At 35.5% G+C, this 23,795-nt stretch overlaps 1 protein-coding gene across 4 annotated transcripts in view; it reads left to right on the plus strand.

Moving 5' to 3' along the window:
- TMTC2 (transmembrane O-mannosyltransferase targeting cadherins 2) overlaps positions 1–23,795 on the plus strand; it is a 456,130-nt gene that overhangs the window by 240,130 nt on the left and 192,205 nt on the right. For all 4 annotated transcript variants that reach the window (XM_004463553.4, XM_071218982.1, XM_058308504.2 and 1 more), the window contains one exon: positions 18,294–18,408. In XM_004463553.4, the coding sequence (XP_004463610.2) occupies positions 18,294–18,408 (115 nt within the window). The remainder of the gene's footprint in view (positions 1–18,293; positions 18,409–23,795) is intronic.

Below are 23,795 nucleotides of genomic sequence, written 5' to 3' on the forward strand. Positions count from 1 at the left end.
TGTTGAAAAGATGTGGTGACAGTGGGCATACTTGTTTTGTTCCAGATCTTTGAGTGAAAGTAATTACAATGTTTGCTGTGGGATTTTTCATATATGTCCTTTACTGTGTTAAAGAAGTTTCCTTCTATTCCTATTTTTGTGTGTTTATGAAGAAAGGATGCTGAATTTTGTCAAATGCCTTTTCTGTGTCAATGGTGATAATCACGTTGGTTTTTTCCACTTTATTTTGTTGTTAATGCAGTGTATTACATCAATTAATTTTCTTATATTGAACCACCCTTGTACACCTGGGATAAAACCCACTTCTCATGATGTAATATTCTTTCAGTGTGCAGTTGGATTCAATTTGCAAGTATTTTGTTAAGAATTTTTACATATATATTCCTTAGAGAAATTGGCCTGTAATTTTCTTTTCTTGTAGTATTAGGGTGATATTGGCCTCATAAGAAGAGTTAGGTAGTGTTCCTTACGTATAATTTTTTGGAAGAGTTTAAGCAGGTTTAGTATTATTTGGAATAACTGATAGAAGTCACCAATGAAGTCATGTGGTCCTAGGCCTTTATTTGCTGGGAGGATTTTGATGACTGATTAAATCTCTTTACTTGTAATTGGTCTATTGAGGTCTTCTTTCTCTTCTAGAGTCCGTTTAGGTTCGTTATATGTTTCTAAAAATTTATCTGTTTCATCTAGGTTGTCTAATTTGTTGACATACTGTTATTAATAGTATCCTCTTATGATCCTTTTTATTTCTGTGGGATCAGTAGTAATATCCCCTCTCTCATTTCTGATTTTATTTGCATCCTTTCTTTTTTTCTGTGTCAGTCTAGCTAAGAGTTTGTCAATGTTATCTATTTTTTCAAAGAACAACTTTTAATTTTGCAATGCTCTATTTTATTTTTATTCTTGCTAATCTTATTTATTTCATCCTATTTGCTTTGGGATTAGTGTGCTGTTCTTCTAGTTCTTCTAGGTGTGCAGGTTTATCTTTTATTTCAGCACTTTCTTCTTTTTTAATATAAGCATTCAGGGCTATAAATTCCCTCTGAGCACGGCCTGCACTGGTTCCCATAGTTTTGAAACATTGTGTTGTTTTTGTTTGTCTCAAGATATTTACTGATTTCCCTTGCAGTTTTTTCTTTGATCCACTGATTCCATACATTTATGGATTTTCCAGTTCTCCACCTGTTATTGATTTCCAGCTTCATTCCATTATGGTCAGAGAAGATATTTTTTTATAATTTCAATCTTTTAAAATTTATTGAAACTTGTTTGGTCACTCAACATGGGCTCTATTCTGGAAATTGATCCTTGTGCCTTCAGAAAAATGTATAATGTGCTTTTGGTTATGCAGTATTTTGTATATGTCTGTTAGGTCTAGTTCATTTATCATATTATTCAAGTTCTCTGTTTCCTTATTGATCTTTTGTCTAGATGTTTTATCTATTGATGAGAATGGTATATTAAAGTCTCCAACTATTATTGTCTATTTCTTCCCTCAGTTTTGCCTCATGTATTTTGTGTCACTATGGTTAGGTGCATAAATATTTATGATTGTTATTTCTTCTTGATTGCTCATTTTTATGTTAACATGTAGTATGTTTCTTTGTTTCTTATAACAGCTTCTGACTTATTTTGTTTCATATTATATAACTACCCCAGATCTTTTTTGGTTACTGTTTACATGGAATATTCTTTTCCAGCCTTTCATTGTCAGCCGGTTTGTGTCTTTGGTCTAAGGTGAGCCTCTTGTAAATAACATACTGGTTGGATCATACTTTTGTATCCGTTCTGCTAACCAGTGTCTTTTGATTGGAAAGTTTAAGCCATTAACATTGTGTTATTATTGAAAAAGCAGTACTTATTTTAGCCATTTGTCTTTTGGTTTTTATGTCATATCTTTTTTTTTTTAATCTTTCTTTTCCTTTATTGCAACCTCATATTCTGTAATCTTGTTTTTTTGTGATGTATGTGCCTGATCCCCTTCTTATTTCTATTTCTGTATATTTTTAAGATTACTTTCTTTGTGGTTACCCATTTGTTTATATTGTACAACCTACCTCTATAACCTACTAATTACCAGTCTAGCTTCAGTAGTACACATGTTCTCTGAATCTTGCTATCTTTACACCACTCCAGGTCACTTTGTCTTGTCTTTTCCTTTCAATCTGCATAACTCCCTTTATTAATTCTTGTAAAGCAACCCTATTTTTTTAAAGATTTATTATTTTTTAATTCTTATTTATCCCCACCCTCCTTGCAGCTTGCTTGCTGTCTACTCTCTGTGTCCATTTGCTGTGCATTCTTCTGTGTCTGCTTGTCTCCCTTTTGTTGCATCATCTTGCTGTGCCAGCTCTCCATGGGCACAGGCTGTCAGCTCTCCAGGGGCATGGGCCAGTTTGCCTTCACAAGGAGGCCCTGGAATGTGAACCCAGGGCCTCCCATATGGTAGACAGGAGCCCAATAAATTGAGCCACAGCTGCTTCCCAAGCCTATTTTTTGACAAATTCTCTTAGTTTCTGTTTATCTGTGAATATTTTAAATCTCTCTTATTTTTTAGGGACAGTTTTCCCAGCTAACTAATTTTTGTCTGGCAGCTTTTGCCTTTCAGTACCTTAAATACATCATACCATTGCCTTCTCACCTCCATGGTTTCTGATCAGAAGTAAACATTTAGTCTTATTGAGGATCCTTTTTATGTGATGAATTTCTTTTCTCTTGCTTTAGAATTCTCTCTTTATCTTTGGCATCTGACATTCTGATTAATATGTGTTTCAGAATATGTCTATTAGGATTTAGTTTATTTGGAATATGTTGTACTTCTTGGACATGCATATTTATCCCTTTCATAAGAGTTGAGAAATTTGGGGGCCTTATTTTCTCAAATATTCTTTCTTCCCCTTTTCTCTTCTTCTGGGTCACCGATGAACTATATGTTTTTATATTTGTGATGTCACCCAAATTCCTGAGACACTGCTCAATTTTTTCTATTCTTTTCTCTATCTGTTCTTTTGACTATATAATTATCATTTTCCTATTTTCTAGTTCATTGAATCATTTGCCTATTCAAATCTACTGTTGTATGCTGGTAATGTATTTTAAACTCTAGTCTTGTGCCTTTCATCCCTATGATTTCTGTTGTACTTTCAAATTATTCTTCATGCTCACACATTGCTCTCATAATATCCTTTTTCCCTTTATGCAAATTTTCCTTCATCACCTTGAATTGATTTATGAGATTTGCGTGAACTTCTTTGATTAGTTGTTTCAACTTCTGAGTCTCCTTTGGGTTTTTTAATTCCCTTGACTGAGCCATATCCTCCTGTTTCTTTGCTGATGTCTAGTCATCTGATTAGATTTATGAGTTAATATAAATTTCTTATCCTTTATTTTTTCTCTTTGAATCTTGTTCTGTTCTGTTTTTGTGCTGAATTTTCTACCCAGCTGTTTAGATTCTCTGCCTCACTCAGTGTCCTGTTTTCATAATAGTTTTCAGTCTAGGACCATCCAGTCTTACATCAGTTGTTTAACCCCCATTTAAGTTTTTTTCCCCCTCTGTGAGGTTTTTTTGCTCCTGGTTTCTTCCTTTTTGTCATATGCATACTGCTTTCTTTTCTTCTTACAGCTGAATAGTATTCCATTATATGTGCATACCACATTTTGTTTTTTATCAACCCATGAATAGATACTTGGACTGGTTCCACATTTTACCAATTGTGAATAATGCTGCTGTGAACATTGTTGTGCAAATGTCAGTTCACATCTGCACTTTCAGTTCTTCTGAATATATTCCTAGTGATAGGATAGCAGGCTCATATGGCAGTTATTTATTCAGCTTCTTGAGGTACTGCCAAACTGTCTTCCACAGAAGATGCACCATTCTACATTCCTACCAACAGAAAAGGAGTCTTCCTGTTTCTGTACGTCCTTTTCAGCACTTGTAGTTTTCTGTTTTTTAATAATTGCCATTCTATAATATGTGAAACAGTATCTCATTGTAGTTTTGATCTTCATTTCCACAACAGCTAGTAATGTTGAACATTTTGACATATGTTTTTTGGCCTTTTGTATTTCCTCTTTGGAAAAATGTCTATTCAATACTTTTGCCCATTTTTAAAATTGAGTTGCTTGTCTTTTTATTGTTGAGTTGTATGATCTCTTCATATAACATAGATATCAAACCCTTACCCAATATGTGGTTTCCAAATATTTTCTCCCATTAAGTAGGCTGTCTTTTCACTTTCTTGACAAAGTCTTTTGAAGAACAAAAGTGTTTAATTTTGAGGAGGACCCATTAATATATATTTTTTTCACTGCTTGTGCATTAGGTGTAAGGTTTAAGAAACTACTGCCTACCACACAATCTTGAATATGTTATCCTACATTTTCTGCTAAGAGTTTTATAGTAGGAGCTTTTATATTACATTTAGGTCCTTGATCTATTTTGGGTTAATTCTTGTATTACGTTTGTGATAGGGGTCTTCTTTCTCTCTTTTGAATTTGGATATCCTGTTTTCCCAGCACCGTTTGTTGAATAGACTGTTCCTTCCAGGTTGGCGGCTTTGACATCCTTGTCAAAAATCACTTGACTGTTGATGTGAGGGTCTATTTCTGAATTCTTGATTTGATTGCATTGGCCAGTCTGTCTATCTTTATGTCATAACCATGCTGTTTTTACCACTGTAACTAACTAATATGCTTTAAAGTCAGAAAATGAGAGTCTTCCAACGTTGATCTTTTCAAGGACCTTTTTTTTTGGCTATTCCAGGCCCCTTACCCTTCTAAATATATTTGATAATTGGCTCTTCCATTTCTGCAAAAGAGGCTGTAGGGATTTTTATTGGGATTGTATTAAATCTGTAAATCAGATTGGGTAGAATTGACAACTTAACAATATTTAGTCTTCCATTCTATGAACATGGAATGTCCTTCCATTTATTTAGGTCTTCTTTATTTACTTTTAGAGCTGTTTTGTAGTTTTCTGAATCAGGTTCTTTGTGTCCTCAGTTAAATTTATCCCTAAATATTTGATTCTTTTAGTCACTATTATAAATGTGATTTCCCCCCCATTTCCTCCTCAGATTGCTCATCAGAAGTGCATAGAAATGCTACTGACTTTTGCATATTAATCTTGTATTCTGCCACTTTGCTGAACTTGACTTTTAGTTTTAGTAGCTTTGTTGTGGATTTTTCAGAATTTTAGGTATATTATCATATCACCATTGAATAGTGAAAGTTTTGCTTTTTCCTCTTCTATTTGGGTGCCTTTCATTTTCTTATTTAGCCTAATTGCTGTAGCTAGAAATTCTGGCACAGCAGTTGTGACAATGGATCCTTGTCTTGTTCCTGATCTCATTAGGAAAATTTTCAGTCTTTCTCCATTGAGTACATTGCTAGCTGAGGATTTTCATATATGCGTTTTACCATGTTGAGAAAGTATCCTTTTACTCCTTTCTTTCAGAGTGTTCTTTTTTTTTAATCAAGAAAGGATGCTGTATTTTGTCAAATGCCTTTTCTGCATCAATCTAGAAGATTCTGTGCTTTTTTCTTCTTCAGTGTATTAATGTGGTTTACTACACTAAGTGATTTTCTTGTGGTGAAAAACCCTTCCATACCTGGGATAAAAGCCAATTGATCATAGTATGTAATTCTTTTTAATGTGCTTTTGGTTTCATTTTGCTAGTATTTTGTTGAGGATTTTTGCATTGATATTCATTAAAGTAATTGGTCTGTAATTTTCTTTCTTCAGAGCATCTTTACCTGGTTTGGGTATTAGGGTGATGTTGACTTCATAGAATGAGCTTGATAGTGTTCCTTTCTGTTCAGTTTTCTGGAAAAATTTGAATAAGATTGGTATTAGATTGTCTGTGAATGATTGCTAGAATTCACCTATGAAACTGTTTGGTCCTGGGTTTTTTATGTTTGGGAAGATTTTGTTGACTGTTTCAATCTCTTGTGATTGGTTTTCTTAGGTCTTCTATTTCTTCTAGAGTTAGTTCCTCCAGGTGTGCTGTTAGGTCTTTGATTTTAGCTCTTTCTTCTTCATGTAAACATTGAGGGCTATAAATTTCCCTCTCACCACTGCCTTCGCTGTATCCCATAAGTTTTGATATATTGGGTTCTTATTTTCATTCATCTCAGGATATTTACTGAATTCTTTTGAATTTATTCTTTGATCCACTGATTATTTAAAAGTGTGTTGTTTAATCTATGTATTTGTGAATTTCCCCCTTTTCCATCTGTTATTGGTTTCTAGCTTTTCCATTATGATCAGAGAAAGTGTTTTGTAAAATTTCTGTCTTTTTAAGTTTACTGAGACCTGTTTTTTTTTTTTTTTTTTTTTTTTAAGATTTATTTATTTCTCTCCCCTTCTCCTCCCCGGTTGTCTGTTCTCTGTGTCTATTTGCTGCGTCATCTTTGTCTGCTTCTATTGTTGTCAGCGGCACAGGAATCTGTATTTCTTTTTGTTGTGTCAGCACTCCGTGTGTGCGGCGCCATTCCTGGGCAGGCTGCACTTTCTTTCACGATGGGCGGCTCTCCTTACGGGGCACACTCCTTGCACATGGGGCTCCCCTACATGGGGACACCCCTGTGTGGCACGGCACTCCTTGTGCGCATCAGCACTGCGCATGGGCCAGCTGCACATGGAGACCAGTTTTATGACCCAACTATCCTGGACTGTCCTGGAGAAAGATCCATGATCACTTGAAAAGAATATATATCCTGCTGTTTTGTGGTTTAATGCTCTCTAAATGTCTGTTAGGTCTAGTTCATTTATCATATTATTCTGTCTGATATTAATATAGTATCACTACTCCAGCTCTTTGTTGGTTACTATTTCTGTGGAATATCTTTTTCCAACCTCTCACTTTCTACATGATTGTGTCTGAGGTGAGTCTCTTGCAGAGAGCATATAAAGGGCTCATTTTTAAAAAAAAATCTGTTTTGTCAGTCTGTGCCTTTTGATTGGAGAATTCAATCCATTAACGTTTGGTGTCCTTACTGTAAAGGTATTACTTATTTCATTTTATCATTTGTCTTTCTGTTGTCATATCTTACTGGAGTATGTCTTTTTACCCTTTAATATACCCTTCCTAATAATCTTCATTTATACATTCTACTCCAAGTCTTGTGTGCTTTCTTTTTTACTTTCAGGTTGTAGTACTCCCTTTATTGTCTCTTATAAATTTGGTCTTGTGGTAACATACTCTCAGTTTTTCTTTGTTTGTCTGTGAGGACTTTATACTCAGCTATATTTTTGAAGGATAGTTTTGCTGGATGTAGAGTTCTTGGCTGACGGTTTTTCTCTTTCTTACCTTAAATACATCATATCACTTTCTTCTCACTCTCCTGATGAAGGTTCAGCACTTTGTCTTATTGAGGTTCCTTTGTATTTCGTGCTTTGCTTTTCTCTTGCTGCTTTCAGAATCCTCTCTTGATATTTGTCATTCTGATAATATGCACCTCAGTTAAGACTATTTGGATTTTTTCCTGTTTAAGGTGTGTTGTCCTTGAATATTGATTTTTATGTCTTTCATAAGGGTTGGGAAGTTTTCAGTCATTATTTCCTCACATATTCTTGTTGCCCCTTTTCCATTCTCTTCTCCTTCTGGGACATTGATATTGTATATGTTTGTGCATTTCGTGTTGTCATTAAATTCCCTGAGATTTTGTTCTATTTTTTCCATTATTTTCTCTTTCTGTTCTGTCTTTTCAAGTTGAGATACCTGTCCTTGGTATCACTAATTCTGTATTGCATCAGTTCAAATCTGCTGTTATATGCCTCTAATGTTTTTTTTTTTTTGGGGGGGGGCGGGGTAACAAATTTTTTTAAAAATTTGTTGAAGTATATCACTCATACATAAAAATACATAAACAATAAGTGTATAGTAATAGTTGTGAACCTACAAAACAAACATACAGAACATCATACAGGACTCCCATAATTCACCCTACCACCAATACCTTGCATTGTTGTTAAACATTTTTACCTAGTGATTAAAGAGCATTGTCAAAATATTACTACTAGCCAAAGTATTTTCCCCAACCCACCCTATACTTATTATCTTTATATCATTTATATATGCACGTATGTAAACAATAAGTGTATAATAAAAGTTGTGAACTTACAAAGCAAACATGCATAACATCATACAGGGGTCCCATACATAAACCCTCCACCAACACCTTGCATTGTCGTGAGATGTTTGTTACAAATTATCAAAGAGTATTTTCAAAATCTTACTACTAATTATAGTCCTTATCTTATATTTGGTGTATCCCCCTTAATACACCCTATTATTATTTTTTAAATATATATTTTTATGACAGAAGTTGTAAACTTAAAAAACAATCATGTACATGTGCAGAATTTCCAAACAATACCCCTCTATCAACACACCATACTGTGATGGAACATTTTTTACAGATATTATCATCTGACTGTTAACCACATCCATAGTATACATTTGGCACATGTTTTCCAGACTGCCTCATTATCAATGCAGTACATCTTTGCCATAGATGCAAGAATATTATATTATGACTGCTAACCACAGTCCATAGGTCACTCCAGTTGTATTTTCCCCATGCTTCTCCATATTCCCACCACCCTGCAGTAGTGATGTTCATTTGCTCTAGCTCACAAAGGACACTCTTGCATCTGTGCCATCAGCCACAATTCTCATCCATCTCTTGGTTTACTATGCTATTCAGTTCTCATTATTCTCTAGCATTCTGTCAATTGGCATTTACATACCTGGACTACCATTTTAAGCCACATCCTCATTTATAAGCTAGCTGTTACTCACTATTTGTTACTATCCATTCTATACATTTCCACACTTTTAGAGTAAAGCTATTTAAAACTTCTACATACATTAAACATCAGTAGTCCTTCTCAGTTCTCCTCTTACCTTTTTTAAGAATCTACCACCTACTATCGGTTCTTGAAGATATTTTCCTACAGTTTCTTCTAGAAGCTTTATGGTTCTTGCTTTTCTTTTCTTTTTTGGTTTTTGATCCATTTTGAGTTAATTTTTAGATAAGGTATGAGATAGGGGTCCTCTTTCCTTCTTTTGGCTATGGATATCCAGTTTTTTCAGCACCATTTGTTAAATGGACTGTTCTGCCCAAGCTGTGTGGGTTTGACAGGCTTGTCAAAAATCACTTGACCATACATGTGAGGGTCTGTTTCTGAACCATCAGTTTGGTTCCATTAGTCTGTGTGTCTGTCTTTATGCTGGCACCATGCTGTTTTTACAACTATAGCTAGGTAATATGATTTAAAGTCTGGAGATGAAGGTTTGCTTTTCGTTTTTAAGGTGTTTCTAGCTGTTCAGGACCCCTTACTCTTACAAATAAATTTGATAATTGTGTTTTCAAGTTAAAAAAATGCTCATGAAATTTTTATTGTGATTGCATTGAATCTGTGTATCAAATTTTGAGTAGACTTGACATCTTAATGTTATTTAGTCTTCCAATTTGTGAGCATGGAATGTTCTTCCAGTTATTTTGATCTTTTTTTCTTTCTTTTAACATTGAGTTGCAGTTTTCTGAATACAAGCGCTTTATATCATTGGTTAAGTTTATTCCTGATTGTTTGAGTTTTAGCTGTCATATTTTATTTTCAGCATTCTTTTGACCTTTTAGTTTCTTTTATTGATATAATCTTCATATCTAGACTCTCTTACAGGCCTCTCTCACCTGTCTTTTCTTTTCAGGCTCTACCACACCCTTCAGTATTTCCTGAAAGTCTGGTCTCTTGGTTAGAAATTCTCTCAGTTTCTGTTCATCTGTGAATATTCTAATCTCACCCTCATTTTTGAAAGGTAATCTTGCTGAATATAAAATTCTTGGCTGGAAGTTTTTCTCTTGTAGTATATTAAACATATCGTATCACTGTCTTCTTGCCTCCATGGTTCCTGGTGAGAAATCAGCACTTACTCTTATTAGGTATCCCTTATATATTATGCATTGTTTTTCTCTTGCTGTTTTCAGAATTGTCTCTTTGTCTTTGGCATTTGACATTTTGATTAGAATGTGTCTCAGAGTTGGTCTATTCAGATTTTTTTGGATGTGAGTACATTGTGCTTCTTGGATATGGATATCTGTGTCCTTCAAAAGGGTTGGGAAATTTTCTATCATTATTTCTTCAGATATTCCTTCTGCCCCTTTTCCCTTCTGTTCTCCTTCTGAAATACCCCTGACATGTATGTGTGCACATATTCTGCTGTCATTTAGTTCCGAGACTTTGTTCAATTATTTCCATTCTTTTCTTCATCTGTTCTTTTATATGTTTACTTTCAGATGCTATTTCTTCAAATTTAACAATCTTTTCTTCTGCCTCCTCAAGTTATTATATGACTCCAATGTTTTTTTAATTTTATTTATTGTGACTTTCATTTTTATAAGATCTGCTATTTTTCTATGCATGCTTTCAAATTCTTCTTTGTGCTCATCCAGTGTCTTCTTAATATCCTTAACCTCTTTAGCCATCTCATTGAATTTATTAAGGAGATTTGTTTGAATATCTGTGATTAGTTGTCTCAACTCCTTTATGTCATCTGGAGGCTTATCTTGTTCCTTTAAGTGGGCCATATCTTCCTGTTTCTTGGTGTGGATTGTAGATTTTTGTTGGTGTCATTGCATCTGGATTACTAGAGCATCTATTCTGGGTGCAGTTTTTCTCTTTAGTTCCAGGGCTTCCTGCTCTTTTTCCCTTGCTGGTTGTATAGTAGGGGCCAATGATGTAGTTGGTGCTATAAGCTGTGGAAGCTCAAGCTACCCTCATTGCCCCAGGGAAAAATGAAGCTGCTTTGCCAGGAGTAGGGGCAGAGTCACAGCTGTGTGAAATAATCCAAGTCATGCAGGCCTCGACTATGGTTGCCCAGAGAGACTGATGAAACTTTATGCCCCTTTTTTCCCTGCTTGGGGTGAGGATGGAGCTGCAGGTTTGGGCAGCAGTCTATGCAGTGCGGGTCCAAGATGATGGCAGTTGCCCCAGTAGACTTTTGATTATTCAATCTGTGCCAGTCAAAAGTACATGCAGTTACCTGGATAGGCTGGTGCAGGGCCTGCCGCCTCCTCCCTGCCAGAGGTGGGACTGAAGCCTAGGCTAGGGCTGCAAGCCAATCTGGGAGAAAGAAACCAGTTCCTAACTGGGGGCGGAGTCAAAATGGTGGCCACTGGCCTGTTTTTGACTTGGACAGGTTTAAACTTTAGCTGTTCCTAGGGTTATACCTTAGCCAGCAGAGTCTACTAATCAGTAGCCAAAATCGGTGGTCAACCATCTCTTCCTCCCCTGTTTTTGAGAAATGGAGCTTCAAATTCCAGCCACAGAATAGCTCCTGGGGCACTTTGCACCTCCAGAATAGGATAATTACCAGCTGGCTGGTAATTCCTGGAAAGGCTGGCACAGGTCTCCCCAGCTTCCTCCCTGCTGGAAGTGGGGCTTTGGCCTAGGCTAGAGCTGCAGTCTGATCTTGATGGAAAGAAGCCGGTCCCCACTAGCGCTGGGATTTTCATTCCTCTTCCCCGCTTCCTCTCGTGCCAGGTGCAGAGTTAAGATAGTGGCTCCTGGCCTCTTGCTGACTTGGACAGGTTCAAACTTTAGCTGTTCTTAGTATTATACTTTAGCCTGCTAGATTTACTCATCAGTAGCTGAAATTGGTGCCCAACTGTCTTTTCCTCCCCTGTTTTGGGGAAGTGGAGCTTTCAATTCTAGCTGTGGAACAGCTCCTGAGGTGCCTGTGCCTCCATTGGAGGATAGGCACTGGCCTCTGTGGCATGGAGCACTCTACTTATGAGTCTTCTCTGCAGATGAGCAATCTCCTCCTTCCATTCCTTCAAGGATGTGGCAGGATGCTCTTCTGGTCTCATGGAGCCCCCAAACAGGTGCTTTACCTAGCTCCAGATAGCTCTGGGTGTTTACTAACAGCCTTGTAGCAGGATCTGACTCTAGGAGCTCCTTACTCCACTGCCATCTTGCTGGTTTTTCTCTAATGTATTTTTAATCACATCCATTGCATCTTTCCTTCCCATAAACTCTGTTACTTTTTTTTGGTAGGCTTTCAAATTATTCTTTATGCTCATCCTGTGTTTTCTTAATATCCTTTATCTCTTTAGCCATGTTTTCCTTCTACTCCTTGAACTGATGTAGGAGATTTGTGTGATTATCCTTGATTAGTTTTCTTAAATCCTGTATCTTCTCAGGATACATGATTTGTTCCTCCACTGTTTCATCTTTTCCTATTTCTTAGTGTGGCTTATAATTTTTTGCTGATGTCAGCCATCTGACTATGTTGGTAAATTTACTCTGTCAGTTTTCTCTTTCTTTTTTAGCGATTTTCTTTCACAATTCGTCTTTATTTTTGGTTCTACTTATTCAGAGTCTTTAAAATTGCCAGGGAGTAGATGTAGCTGAAGTGGTTGAATGTCTGCTTTCTACATGGTAGGTCCCAGTTTTAGTTCCTAGTGCCTCCTAAAAACAACAAAACAAACAACAAACAAACAAAGGAAAAAAGCCAACTCAGGGGAGTCAGTGTGGCTAGTGGTTGAGTGCCAGTTTCCTACATAAGAAATCCCAGGTTCAGTCCTTGACCCTAGTATCTAAAAAAATTAAATTAAATTAAATTAAATTAAAATTGTCTAGCTTAAGTTATCAAAATCAGGCCAGATACTCACTCATAGGGAGCAGATCTTCTCTTTGGGATTTGGGACAGGAGAGACCAAAAAGCAGTGCTTTTTTTTCCTTGCAGTCCTGCATGTCCAGCAGATAGTGCTACTCATCTAAATCTTTCCACGGAGGTACCTGTTTCATCCTCCACTTGCAAGTGATTCTGGTCTGGCCAAAGTTGAGGTTGAAAGTGGGTTCTGCTGGCTTAATTCACTGAAGAGAATCCACACTGCCCTCTGGCATCCTCCCTTTTCCCAGGGAGGAAGACATTTGTTCCCCTCAGTTGGCTGCAGTGAGCCATAGGATTTATCCAGGCTGCACGTCTCGAGGATGGGGGATGCGTACCATTTTAAGCCCACGTGGGGGTAACTCATGGGTGTTGTTTCATCTTCTTTATCTCTCTCTGCCCTACTTTGGTTGTGCGGAACTGTCCTGGTCTGCTGACCCCCTAAGCAGGAACCTCAGACTACTTTTTGTCCTTTCCCCATTGTTTTTGTGCATTGAGCCATGCCTGCCTACTCCAATGCCATTTTCCTGGAAGTCTTTAGTTTTAATTTTGACAGCTCTTACATTAACATCCACAATCTAGGTTGATATATGTAATGTTGAGAATTGATTATATATAGAAGGGATTTTTAGAGGAATTGTATTTATATTTGTGTATGATGGATGAAATACTTTTGTCAGTGCTCTTTAGCCAAAGACCACTTGGAACACACTTGTTGTAAAAGAGGTTGTTTTAATTAATTGTTGCAGTGATAGAACACTTCATTATGGGTAACTTTTTGGGATGCCTGATTATAGGTCTCCTATGGTATCATTTGGACTTTGGACTTTGGTTTGATCTAAGAAACCAGGATTTGGTTTTGATCTAAGGATTGGATGCTGGGACAATTTCTATGATTGGATATGAAAGTAATTTATTAAGTAAAAGAAGGGGATGTTTGGTATTTTGTGGGTTATACAGTGACCTTATTTGGTCTGTGTTTATAAAAAATTATGAAGTAGGCTTGCATTGTCTCATTTTATCATGGTCTCACAGTAACCTTATCTGGTTACTCTTGTATTCTATAAGAGTGTTTATGTGCATATGAGAACAACATGGCTTGGTTATGCATGTCAGATCAATTTTGGAATCAAAGGCTGTTCTTTTTTAAATTTCTCATCATAAGCATTTACAATTTAAAAAAAAACTGTATGCTTACAATGGGAATTTTCTTTTTCTTTCCCTAGGCACACTGAGTAATAACTTAATAATTAAGATGTAAGGGATTTCCATTTAGACTAACAAGTAGGAAACTTAGTTTCGCATGGTGCTGTTATTGCAGTTAGCCTTGCTCAGGAATTAAAATTTCTTAGTTGTTTGCTCACTTTGAAATAACTGTCTCTAATGCTGCTCATCCTGGTAGAAGTCATCCCAATGTGCCACTTGAATTACTATACTTACCTTCTGACTGGTTTCTTACTGCTCCTTTTGTTCCCTTGTAGTGAGTCCCTTCTCCACAAGTGCTCTTTTAAAAATATAAATTATATCACAGAACACCCTCTCTGAAAATCTTCCCACACCCATTCCAAACAAAATAACTCCCTGACTTCTTATTGTAGCCCACCAATCCCTGTATGATTGGATCTTTGCCTACCTGTGACTTCATCTTGGCCTTCTTTTATTTTCAAGCCACCCAGATCACTACATCCTCTATGTTTTAAAAGGTCTTATTTTGGAACAATTTGAAAGTTTTAGTAAAGTTGCAAAAATAGTGCACATAATTAAAGAGAACTCCAATTTACCAGATACCCAGTTTTAACAACTTATTAACTTTTAATATTTTGCCTCTTTCTTTTTTTGCTTTTCTCTCCTTCCTTCCTTCCTCCCTCCCTCCCTCCCTCTTTCCCTCCTTTTCTCTCTCTCTCTTTCCTCTATCTATCTATATGTTATCATCTTACCTATTTTCTAAACATTTTTGAGAGTAGGTTGTGCGCATCATGCTCCTTTACTAGTTAATGCTTCCATGTTTATTTTCTAAGGAAAAGGGTACTCATTTATCTAACAACGTTGAATACAGTTATCAAGTTTAGAAATTTGGCATTGACAGAAAGCATAGTCCAATTTTAAATTGTCTCATTTATAATGTCCTTTTGAACATTTTCTCCTCTATAATTAGATCAGTCCAAGACCATGTGTTATATTTAACTGTCATTGTCTCTCTGTTCTCTCTCTCTCTCTCTCTCTCTGTTTTTTTTGTTTTGCTTTGTTTTGTTTTCTCATTTTCTCCTCTAGGATCCACTGGTTTTCAATCTTGGGGACCTCTGTTATGGAGAGAGTTTTCCTGTCAGTTGCACCACCTGAGTTCCTGGTCTCTGTGGCGCTTCACCTTGACTCTCCCCTTCATCTCTCTTTTGTTGCATCATCATCTTGCTGCGTGACTCACTTTTGCAGGCACTGGCTCACCGTGTGAGCACTGGGCTTGCTAGGCAGGCACTTGCATGGGCACTCTGCTCTCACATGGGCACTGGTGCAGGCACTCAGCTCATCACATGGGCACTCATGTGGTCACTCACGTGGGCACTCAGCTCACCATGTGAGCACTCAGCTTGCTGTGCAGGCATGCTTTCTCCTCTTCTTGTTGCATCAGGAGGCCCCAGGGATTGAACTGGGTCCCCCCATATGGTAAGAGAGGCCTTATCACTTAAGCCACATCCACTTCCCTAGTCTCTCTTTTTAATTGTGGTAATACATAGACAACATAAAATTTCCCATCTCAGCTACTCTTAAGCATAAAATTCAAGTCATTAATCATATTCACATGTTGTGCTACTCTTATCCATTACTGAAAATTTCCTATCACCTCAAACAGTGACCCTATACCCATTATGCATTAACTACCCATATCCATCCTGGTCACCTCTGGGAACCCCTACTCCACTTTTTGTCTATGAGTTTGCATATTCTAGCTATTTCCTATAAATTGCATCATACAGTATCTATCTCATTAGCCATTTCATTCCTCGAAAACACCTAGCTCATCTAACCTCACATCCTTTGTTCTAACTATTCCCCTTAACCTGGAATCGCCAGTCTTGGCATGACTGACTACACTTTAGATCTCAAGTATCACCCATTTCCTTATCTTTAGGACATCTGTGTCTAAATTAGCCTTATAAAATCTACCTTACTCTGTTTTGTTTTGTTTTTGTAGCACTTATCACTCTGAAGTTAATTCATATATTTTATTGTGTAAAATCTACTTTCCACACCTCTCCCCTCACCTCCGTCCATCATAAGTTTCTTATGGGTGGGCCTTAACTGTTTTGGTCAAGACTAGGTATTCAGCCTCTAATAAAGTTCCAGGCACAAAATCTATGCTTAAGAAATATGTGTTTAATGAATAAACACATTTATGAATATAAATAATCAAGTGAGTAAAAATATTGTTTAATCATAGTTATATGTCCATTGACTATTACTTAGAGAAATACCTGTTATTTTTAAATTGAGATACAAGTATCTGAAAATGTCAATTGTTTCTCTGGAAATATGCCCTAAAATATTCAAGGAAATAAGTCCTTTTTATAATGTGTCCTTCAGATCCTGTTTTGCAGGACTATGGTTTAGATGGGATAACATTAAAATAAGGTTTTTCTGGTGCTTATGTTAATATTTGGATACATTTCTCTGGAGTGATTCCAATGAACTTATTAATATGTAAATATGTATTCAGTTACTAATCCTACGTTTGAGACAGAACTGTTTTTTTTTTTTTTCCAGGACCTTTAGGGGGATAGCCTAGGTATTAGAAGTGCCAATAGAACTGTATTTTATTAATTTGGGTGGTGGGAAGCTAGATATATAATTGTCTATAGTATTGTGCCTATTATTTATTTTATTTTTAAATTTCCTACTTTGTATTTCTTATCTTGAATTTAGTAGTTTATTGGAAGTTACTTTAAACTATTTTATCCTTCAATTTAAGGGCTCAATTTTCTAATGACTCATAATGTCAGGACTAATTCATAGGACATGCATGTTGGTTTGCAGCAAAGGATAAAACATGATATGAAAATGTTGGTAGAGGGTGGAAAAAGTTTGGAAACAGCCAGCTTTGTTTTGGAATCCCTTCTCTATTACTTGAATATTAACGTCATTCTTGAGTCTATTTTGTCATCCATATTTGGTCATGACGTTTAATGGGCACAAGTGTGGTGAGATCTCAATGAGATGATGTATGTCAGGTGCCTGGTGCAGTATGTGTCACCATTGGGTGCTGAATAATTGTGAGTTTTCGTTGTTCCCTCTGCCTTCCATCAGAGGGAAAAAGAAATATGTGAATTTCTGAATATGAAAGATTACTATTTTCTGTAGGTACTACTAGGGCATAAAACGTACTGTATATAATATTTCTATAAGCAATGCTTTAGTCTTATACACTGCAAACAGCATCAATCAAAATAGTATTCAAGATAATAGCAAACTTTGATTGTTTATCCTGTTCAAGCATTGTCCTAAGTTCATATATGAACTCATTTAATCCTCATCACAAAACCATAAGATTGTAATTATTTTTTTACATTTTATAGATGAATAAGCTGAGTTATAGGCATATTAAATTACCTACAAGCCCACAGACAATTATGAGATTGAAAGAGCCTACATCTTGAACTTATTATATGTTATGACCCCCTTTCATCCTTCAGGTGCAGTAAGTAATTGCCCAAATAGATATATCTTGACATATACAAGACAATTGCCTTCTTCTCTTCTCCATCATCTTATTGGCAGGGACTTTGGTGTCAGGTCTTGAAACTCCATTTCCTCGGAGAAGGCAGAGCAGGCAAGAGGAACAGCCAAGTTTGAGGACTAAATGTTGAAAGCAATGCTATGTGGGGAGTTGTTGATGCTGTATTTTTTACTCTTTTTTTTTTTTGTAATGTGGAATCAGGATTATTTGGAGAGAAATATAAATAGTGTATATAAAATAGAGATTTTTCAACATCATTATGTGTGTAGATCCTGATATCCCTGCAAATGAGCTTATTAGTAGGGAGGTTGTATAAGAACATTATATCTAAATAACTCTACATATTAAACATATACTTAACTGTTTAGAAAAGCATAATTTTACTAATATGTTCTGATGACTGTTAAGCCTCTTTAGAGCTTTGATTTTGTTTAGTTACCTTGTATTTCATCTTCAGTTCTTCTGTGTCATTTATCAGCTTTTTCGTACTTGAATGAAACTTTTGTTTATTTTATGATGATTTCTTGCAGTTTCTTGTCCAGTAAGTAGACAGTAATTTCAGGCAATGAAGACCCCTACTGAAATTTGAAAGAGCCTGAAGTCTTTGTAGGTGATCTTAAGAAAACATTGTTCTTGGCCTTATGATGAACTGTATATGTGTATCAACTTTGAGATATAATAATTGCTTTAAATATTTATAGGCTTTGATTTTATGGAATCTTCTGGTTTAATGAAATGTTAAAGTATAAGGGAAATAAATTTTCCTTTTTAAAAAATGTTTTATGAAGTTTTTATCTCCCTGTGATACTTCTTGATGGACTGATATTATGTCACATTTAATTGGATTGCGCCTTAGTCTGAATGCTTCTTTCTCTTCTTGGCAGCATGGGGTAACCTTGGAAATGTTCTCAAGAGTCAGAGCAAAATCTCTGAAGCTGAAAGCGCCTATAGAAATGCTTTGTACTACCGCAGCAACATGGCTGACATGCTTTATAATTTGTGAGTATGCATTGCTTTCTCTGGTTTGGTTCATCTTTGAAACCTGCGGTGAGAGAGGCACTATTGATTTTAACTGTTGAAAATGGAGATTATAATAGCTGCTTTTCTGAAATAGCCTTTTCATTAATCAAGCCTCTGAGACAGCTAGGTGGGTGGGATTTGCACTTTCTTTGTTTTGGGCTATACCATGGATATTCATGTGTATTGATACATCATGGCTGAATTTTTTGTAGTATTGTTTCATATAACATACAAATTTGTTTTCATGTTTTGAGTTTTTAAAAAAACTTTGTTCCATTTATACTTAAATGGGTTTATTAAATAAGTCTGTCATATATGGTGCTTTATATATTTGATACCTTAATTATTATTAATGACAGGAATTTTGTCCTTCATTAAAAAATGGCTTATGTCAAAGTCTATGTAGAATATGTACTGAATATGGGGAGTTACAGAATAAGATCATGTTTGTCCTCCTCTCACTTCCTCTCCTCCACTTCTCTCTCTTTTCTTCATCTTCCTCCTTCTTTCCTCCTCCTTCCTCCTACTCTTTTTCTCCTCTTATTTCTTGTTCCTCCTCTTCCTCCTCCTCTTCCCTCCCCACTCCTCCCTCCTCTTCCTCCTCCTCTTTCTCTCTAAAGGTACTGTTGATTATAAGTAAAGTTTGGAAAATTTAAAAAGTTTAGAATATTTTCCATTATTCTTAGGTTTAAATTATTCCTGGTCTTTCAGTGGAAAGCCCCAGGGGGGCATTGTGATGAGAGTGGATAAACACTAATTAAAAACGGTAATCTTTTCCTTGTCTCTTGCATTTATAAGAATATTTTATTTGTAAGCAAGAGAAATGTAGTCTGAATTTTCTTAAATACATGAGAGAATTTAATGACTCTCATAACTGAAAATTCCTGGGGCTCACTACCTGCAGGCATAGTTAGATCCAGATTCTTGATTATGTTTTGGCAATCTGTGTCCGTCTTGTGACTCTGCTTTTTTCTGGGTTTCCCCCCTTCTCTGTGAGCCCCAGTCCATAACAGAGGAAAGGCAGCCACTGGTGCCTTTATGCCTGTAATATCATGGCTCTTCTCAAATCTCAGAAGGAAAGAGAAGTGTTTTGTCTTGGCATTTGTGTTAATTCTGGGAAGAGGTCTCTGACTGACCCTCCTGGGTTTATATACCTCCCTTGGATGAAACACTGGGCAGGGGGCAGGTCGTGTGAGGTGTCCCATTGACCATTCCTCCAGATTTGGATTGGAATAGAGGAGGACCAGTTCCCTGAAGGAAGGGATCAGCCCCAGGCTAAGAAAGATGTCTCCTGCTTGTGTTGAGTGAATGTTGTGTAATATTGACAATCTCAAAATAATTTCTGAACTTTAATTTTTAATGCATACTTAGGCTGTGCTTATATCTAAATCTTTTGTACTGGCTAAATCTGAAAGGAAAGATATAAAAATTTTTAATATACAAATAAACAGAAAAAATAAAACTAGAGATCTAAGGGAAAGCAGACAGGACTAGCTCAGTTTAATTTCCTGTCCATTCATTTGCTATGTCTTTAACATCCTAGCTTTTAACATATGGGTCTCAATCTAGTGGCCAGCACATGTGTTTTGTGTTAAACCTGCACAGTATTTTTTTTCGGTTTTTTCTTGGAATGCCCTCAGATGAAGCACACCCTCTCTACTTCTCTACTTTGCACTATCCCTGTTGCCCACTCATTGCTGTGTTACACACTTCACCATATAAATTACCAGTTTCTTCACTGAAGACAATTGAGTTTGCATTCTTTTCTTTCCTTGAATGAGTATATCTAAATGCTCCTATAAGGGTCTTTTCCCATGTCCTCTTCATCTAAATAAATTCAATATAACTATATTATTGACTAATAGTACTTTTATTTAATGAAAAAGAACCTTATCAGTTTAACAAATACGTAATATTCTCATGGTTTTTTGTTTGTTTTGTTTTTTGCATTGGATATTGATGTTGTCCAAGGGACTTCATGCTTGATAGCACTGTTTGCCAGTTGCTGGCGCACAGTCTCCCTAAATTTGGTGGGAATAAGTAAGCTGAACATCAAACATCTCTTCATGGAATTTATTTTACTCTTACCTACAGCCACTGGTTAAAAAGTTACCAACTCTTGGTGTTACCTGTTGGGCATGGGTTGACAAAGAATAAGTAAATGTGCTTACCCAGGTTTAGTCTTCCCTGAGAAGAGAAATTTATACAGTCTTACAAATCTACTTTATGTATACTTTAAAAACTGTTTTTTTATAGTTTCATTTAGGGATGTGTATATAAACTATAAGACCTCCCAAACTCTAATTAAAACAAAACAAAACAACAAAAAAACACCTTTGCCCAAGAAGTAGTTATTAATGAGACCAGGTTTTTTTAAAATGAGGGAATAGGTTTGGTCATAAATGGCCCCAAAATGTTTTTATTAATATGACTTGTTTTTAAACCACCCTTAACTGCTACCTTACATCAAGACATAAATTCCATAAAAATTGTTCGCAGATATTCGGGAGTATTGGATGATGTAATCCATGAGGTTGACAGAATTCTGATGCCTAATAAATATATTTAAAAATAGTTGGATTCTTCACTGATTTTAACAAATATTAATAAAATATCAGATAGCTCTTTTACAACCTCTGTCATAAATATGTCTGGGGTCATATGTTTTTAAGAGCAGTCTTTTATTTTCCTATCTGATTATATAGGTAGAAAAAAATTCGATGTTTGCACTTGAAAAATTTAGACTATTTAGCAAATGAAATAGTTTCCTTTTGTGATATAGGTATTATTTTTATTACATTTTCTTTGATAAATAGAAATTGCTCCTTGTTCTATTTCAACTTTAGTCAGCAAAGGAATTTGATTTGCTCACACTGACTAATAAAATTAGCCTGATAACACTCCTTTATGCCCTGTGGTAACAGCAGGCATGATTCATTTTTCATATCTTCAGTTATAGTTGTTTCTTTTAAAGATATTTAATGACCAAAGCCTGAAATTAACAACTCTATTTATATTAGTTGGCATGAAATACCTGTATTTGTCAATGACTTAGAATTTTGAAAATTGTGATGTTCTGTCTGGGCCTCAAATTTTAATCAGTAACCTAGACCTTTTGAACATATTCAATGTTCATAGCCCTACTATTTGGTAGCAAATAACTTCTGTATATTATTGAAAATGTTTCTATTATTAGATATTTTTATTAGGAAGTTAATCAGGAGACATACATCATTATGTAACTTCAGAACAGTGATTACTAAAACAAAATACCACCACTGACCAGATACAAGATGACTTTAGAAACTCAAGAGTTTATCCTTAATCACTACTTTTTTGTTTTTCTGCTTATGTTTTATTTTTCTGTTTATATTTCTGTTTAAAAAATGTCACTAGCATAGCTAACCCTTATATTTACCTGAATATTATTTCAGGTGAACTAAGGAAAAAGCAGGATGATTTTTGACAAAAAGTTTGAATAAATTATAGTACATATGGATGAATCTGAAGGTTAGGAAATACTGCCTTAATAAAAGATTTTATAACGTTGGAGACAGTTTTCAGTAGGATCAATATCACATTATATCAGATATATGCATATACATGCATATATGCCTATATATATATGCATATACATGGTTATATTTCCTTTACAGAAATGATTTCGTGGGTTTTTTTTTCCTTTCTTTTTTGGTAGCAATTGCTTGTATTCTATATAATAAGCACTTTTTTTTTGAGTTGTGTTTACATACGTTATCATACTTCATCTTCAAATGAAGCCTACAAAATGAGGAAAATTAACTTCAGAGGAAATTTGTCTCAGGTCCCTCAAATAAGAAGAAGAGGAGCTAAGATGTTCAGACATTGTGTCATTGCAACAATAGCATTTCTGTTCAAGCTGAGAGAAATAAATCAAGGGTATGGAAAAAATCTCTCTATTTCAAATTCAGAAAAAAATTAATTCAAATAACCTTTCCATATAGAAAGAGCATACTTGTAATTACATCTAGTAGAGACAATAAATTCAATTTCATGAGAATGACTAATTTCATGAACTCACCCTGCAGAATTTCCTTAGAAATTAGAAAGATCAGTAAGTTTCTACAACTGAGCCAAGAGTTGCTTTCAAGAATGTAATGCCACAGAAAGTGTTTTTAATTGTCTAATCAATTACCACATCATTTTGATATCATATTAATACAGGCTTACAGGTAATTGTGATAAGATGTGAAATTTAAAACAGTACTTTTCTACTTTTTCTAGCAATAGATGTATTATATTTATTCAACAACCTTCTATTTAGCCTTTCATTCATATTGCCAAGTTTACCAACATCTGATATTGTATATAGGTGTGTTGCTGTAAGACTGGATGTAACAGATGAGTTTATGATGTTGGTTTTGGTTTTTTTTTAAGTTTAATTTTTCTGGGGCAAAGCTTCACTCAAGGTATATATTGCTGATTATGTAAATACATAGTCAACTTTCAACTTTGCACCACTCACTATCATCTGAAATATAATTGCTATCTCAGCTAAAAAAATACTCAGTTGATGTCATTTCATTGTTGTTACAGATTTGTCCCTGCCAATGAATTTATACAAGTAATTCAATAGAATATGGAAAATTTCATTAGGCATTTGACTGCAGAATGCAGATAATAAATGTATTGTGGTATAATCAGTTCTTGATTATCTTATATAATGGAGAGGATAATTTCTGTGGTTTAATAGGGACTGCCACCCTAAGTAAGTTGTCATTTTGGTTCTAATTTATAAGAATATAAATTAGCATCCAATCTGAGAAGCTGGGAAAGCAACAGTGAAATAAACTAGTAAACCTAAGGAAAGAAAAAGAAAATATTAATGAATTAGATTATTGAGACGCTTTGGGAAGTGATGAATGAATTTAGGAGGTGTTTCTTTAAAAGATCAACATATAAGATTAATTTTTGGCAAGGGAAATAAAAGGCGGAATAGAAAATCTCAAATATATAACATTGAAAATGAGAAGAGAGTTAAAGCACATATCTGGAAGCCTAAAAACATTATTAATAACATATATGACAAATCTTAGTAATATGGACACTGTTCCAGAAAATATAAATTATCAGCATTAACCCAAGAAGAGGTAGGCAATCCAGATTAAAAACCTTGGAAAAGTTTGAAAAACATGTATCTTTAAAGAAAGAGGCAGAGGGAGATTGGAGACAGACACACTGAGGGAAAGGCAGTATGAAGGCAGAGCAGAGAGAGGCATACCCACAAGCCAAGGAATCCCAGTAGTCAAAAGAAGTTGGAAGAGATAATGTAGGATTGTCCCTAGAGCCCTCAGAGGGAGGAAGGCCCTATTGATACTTTGATTTCA

This window comes from Dasypus novemcinctus, chromosome 12 (genome assembly GCF_030445035.2).
Source record: "Dasypus novemcinctus isolate mDasNov1 chromosome 12, mDasNov1.1.hap2, whole genome shotgun sequence".
NCBI classification, from domain to species: domain Eukaryota; kingdom Metazoa; phylum Chordata; class Mammalia; order Cingulata; family Dasypodidae; genus Dasypus; species Dasypus novemcinctus.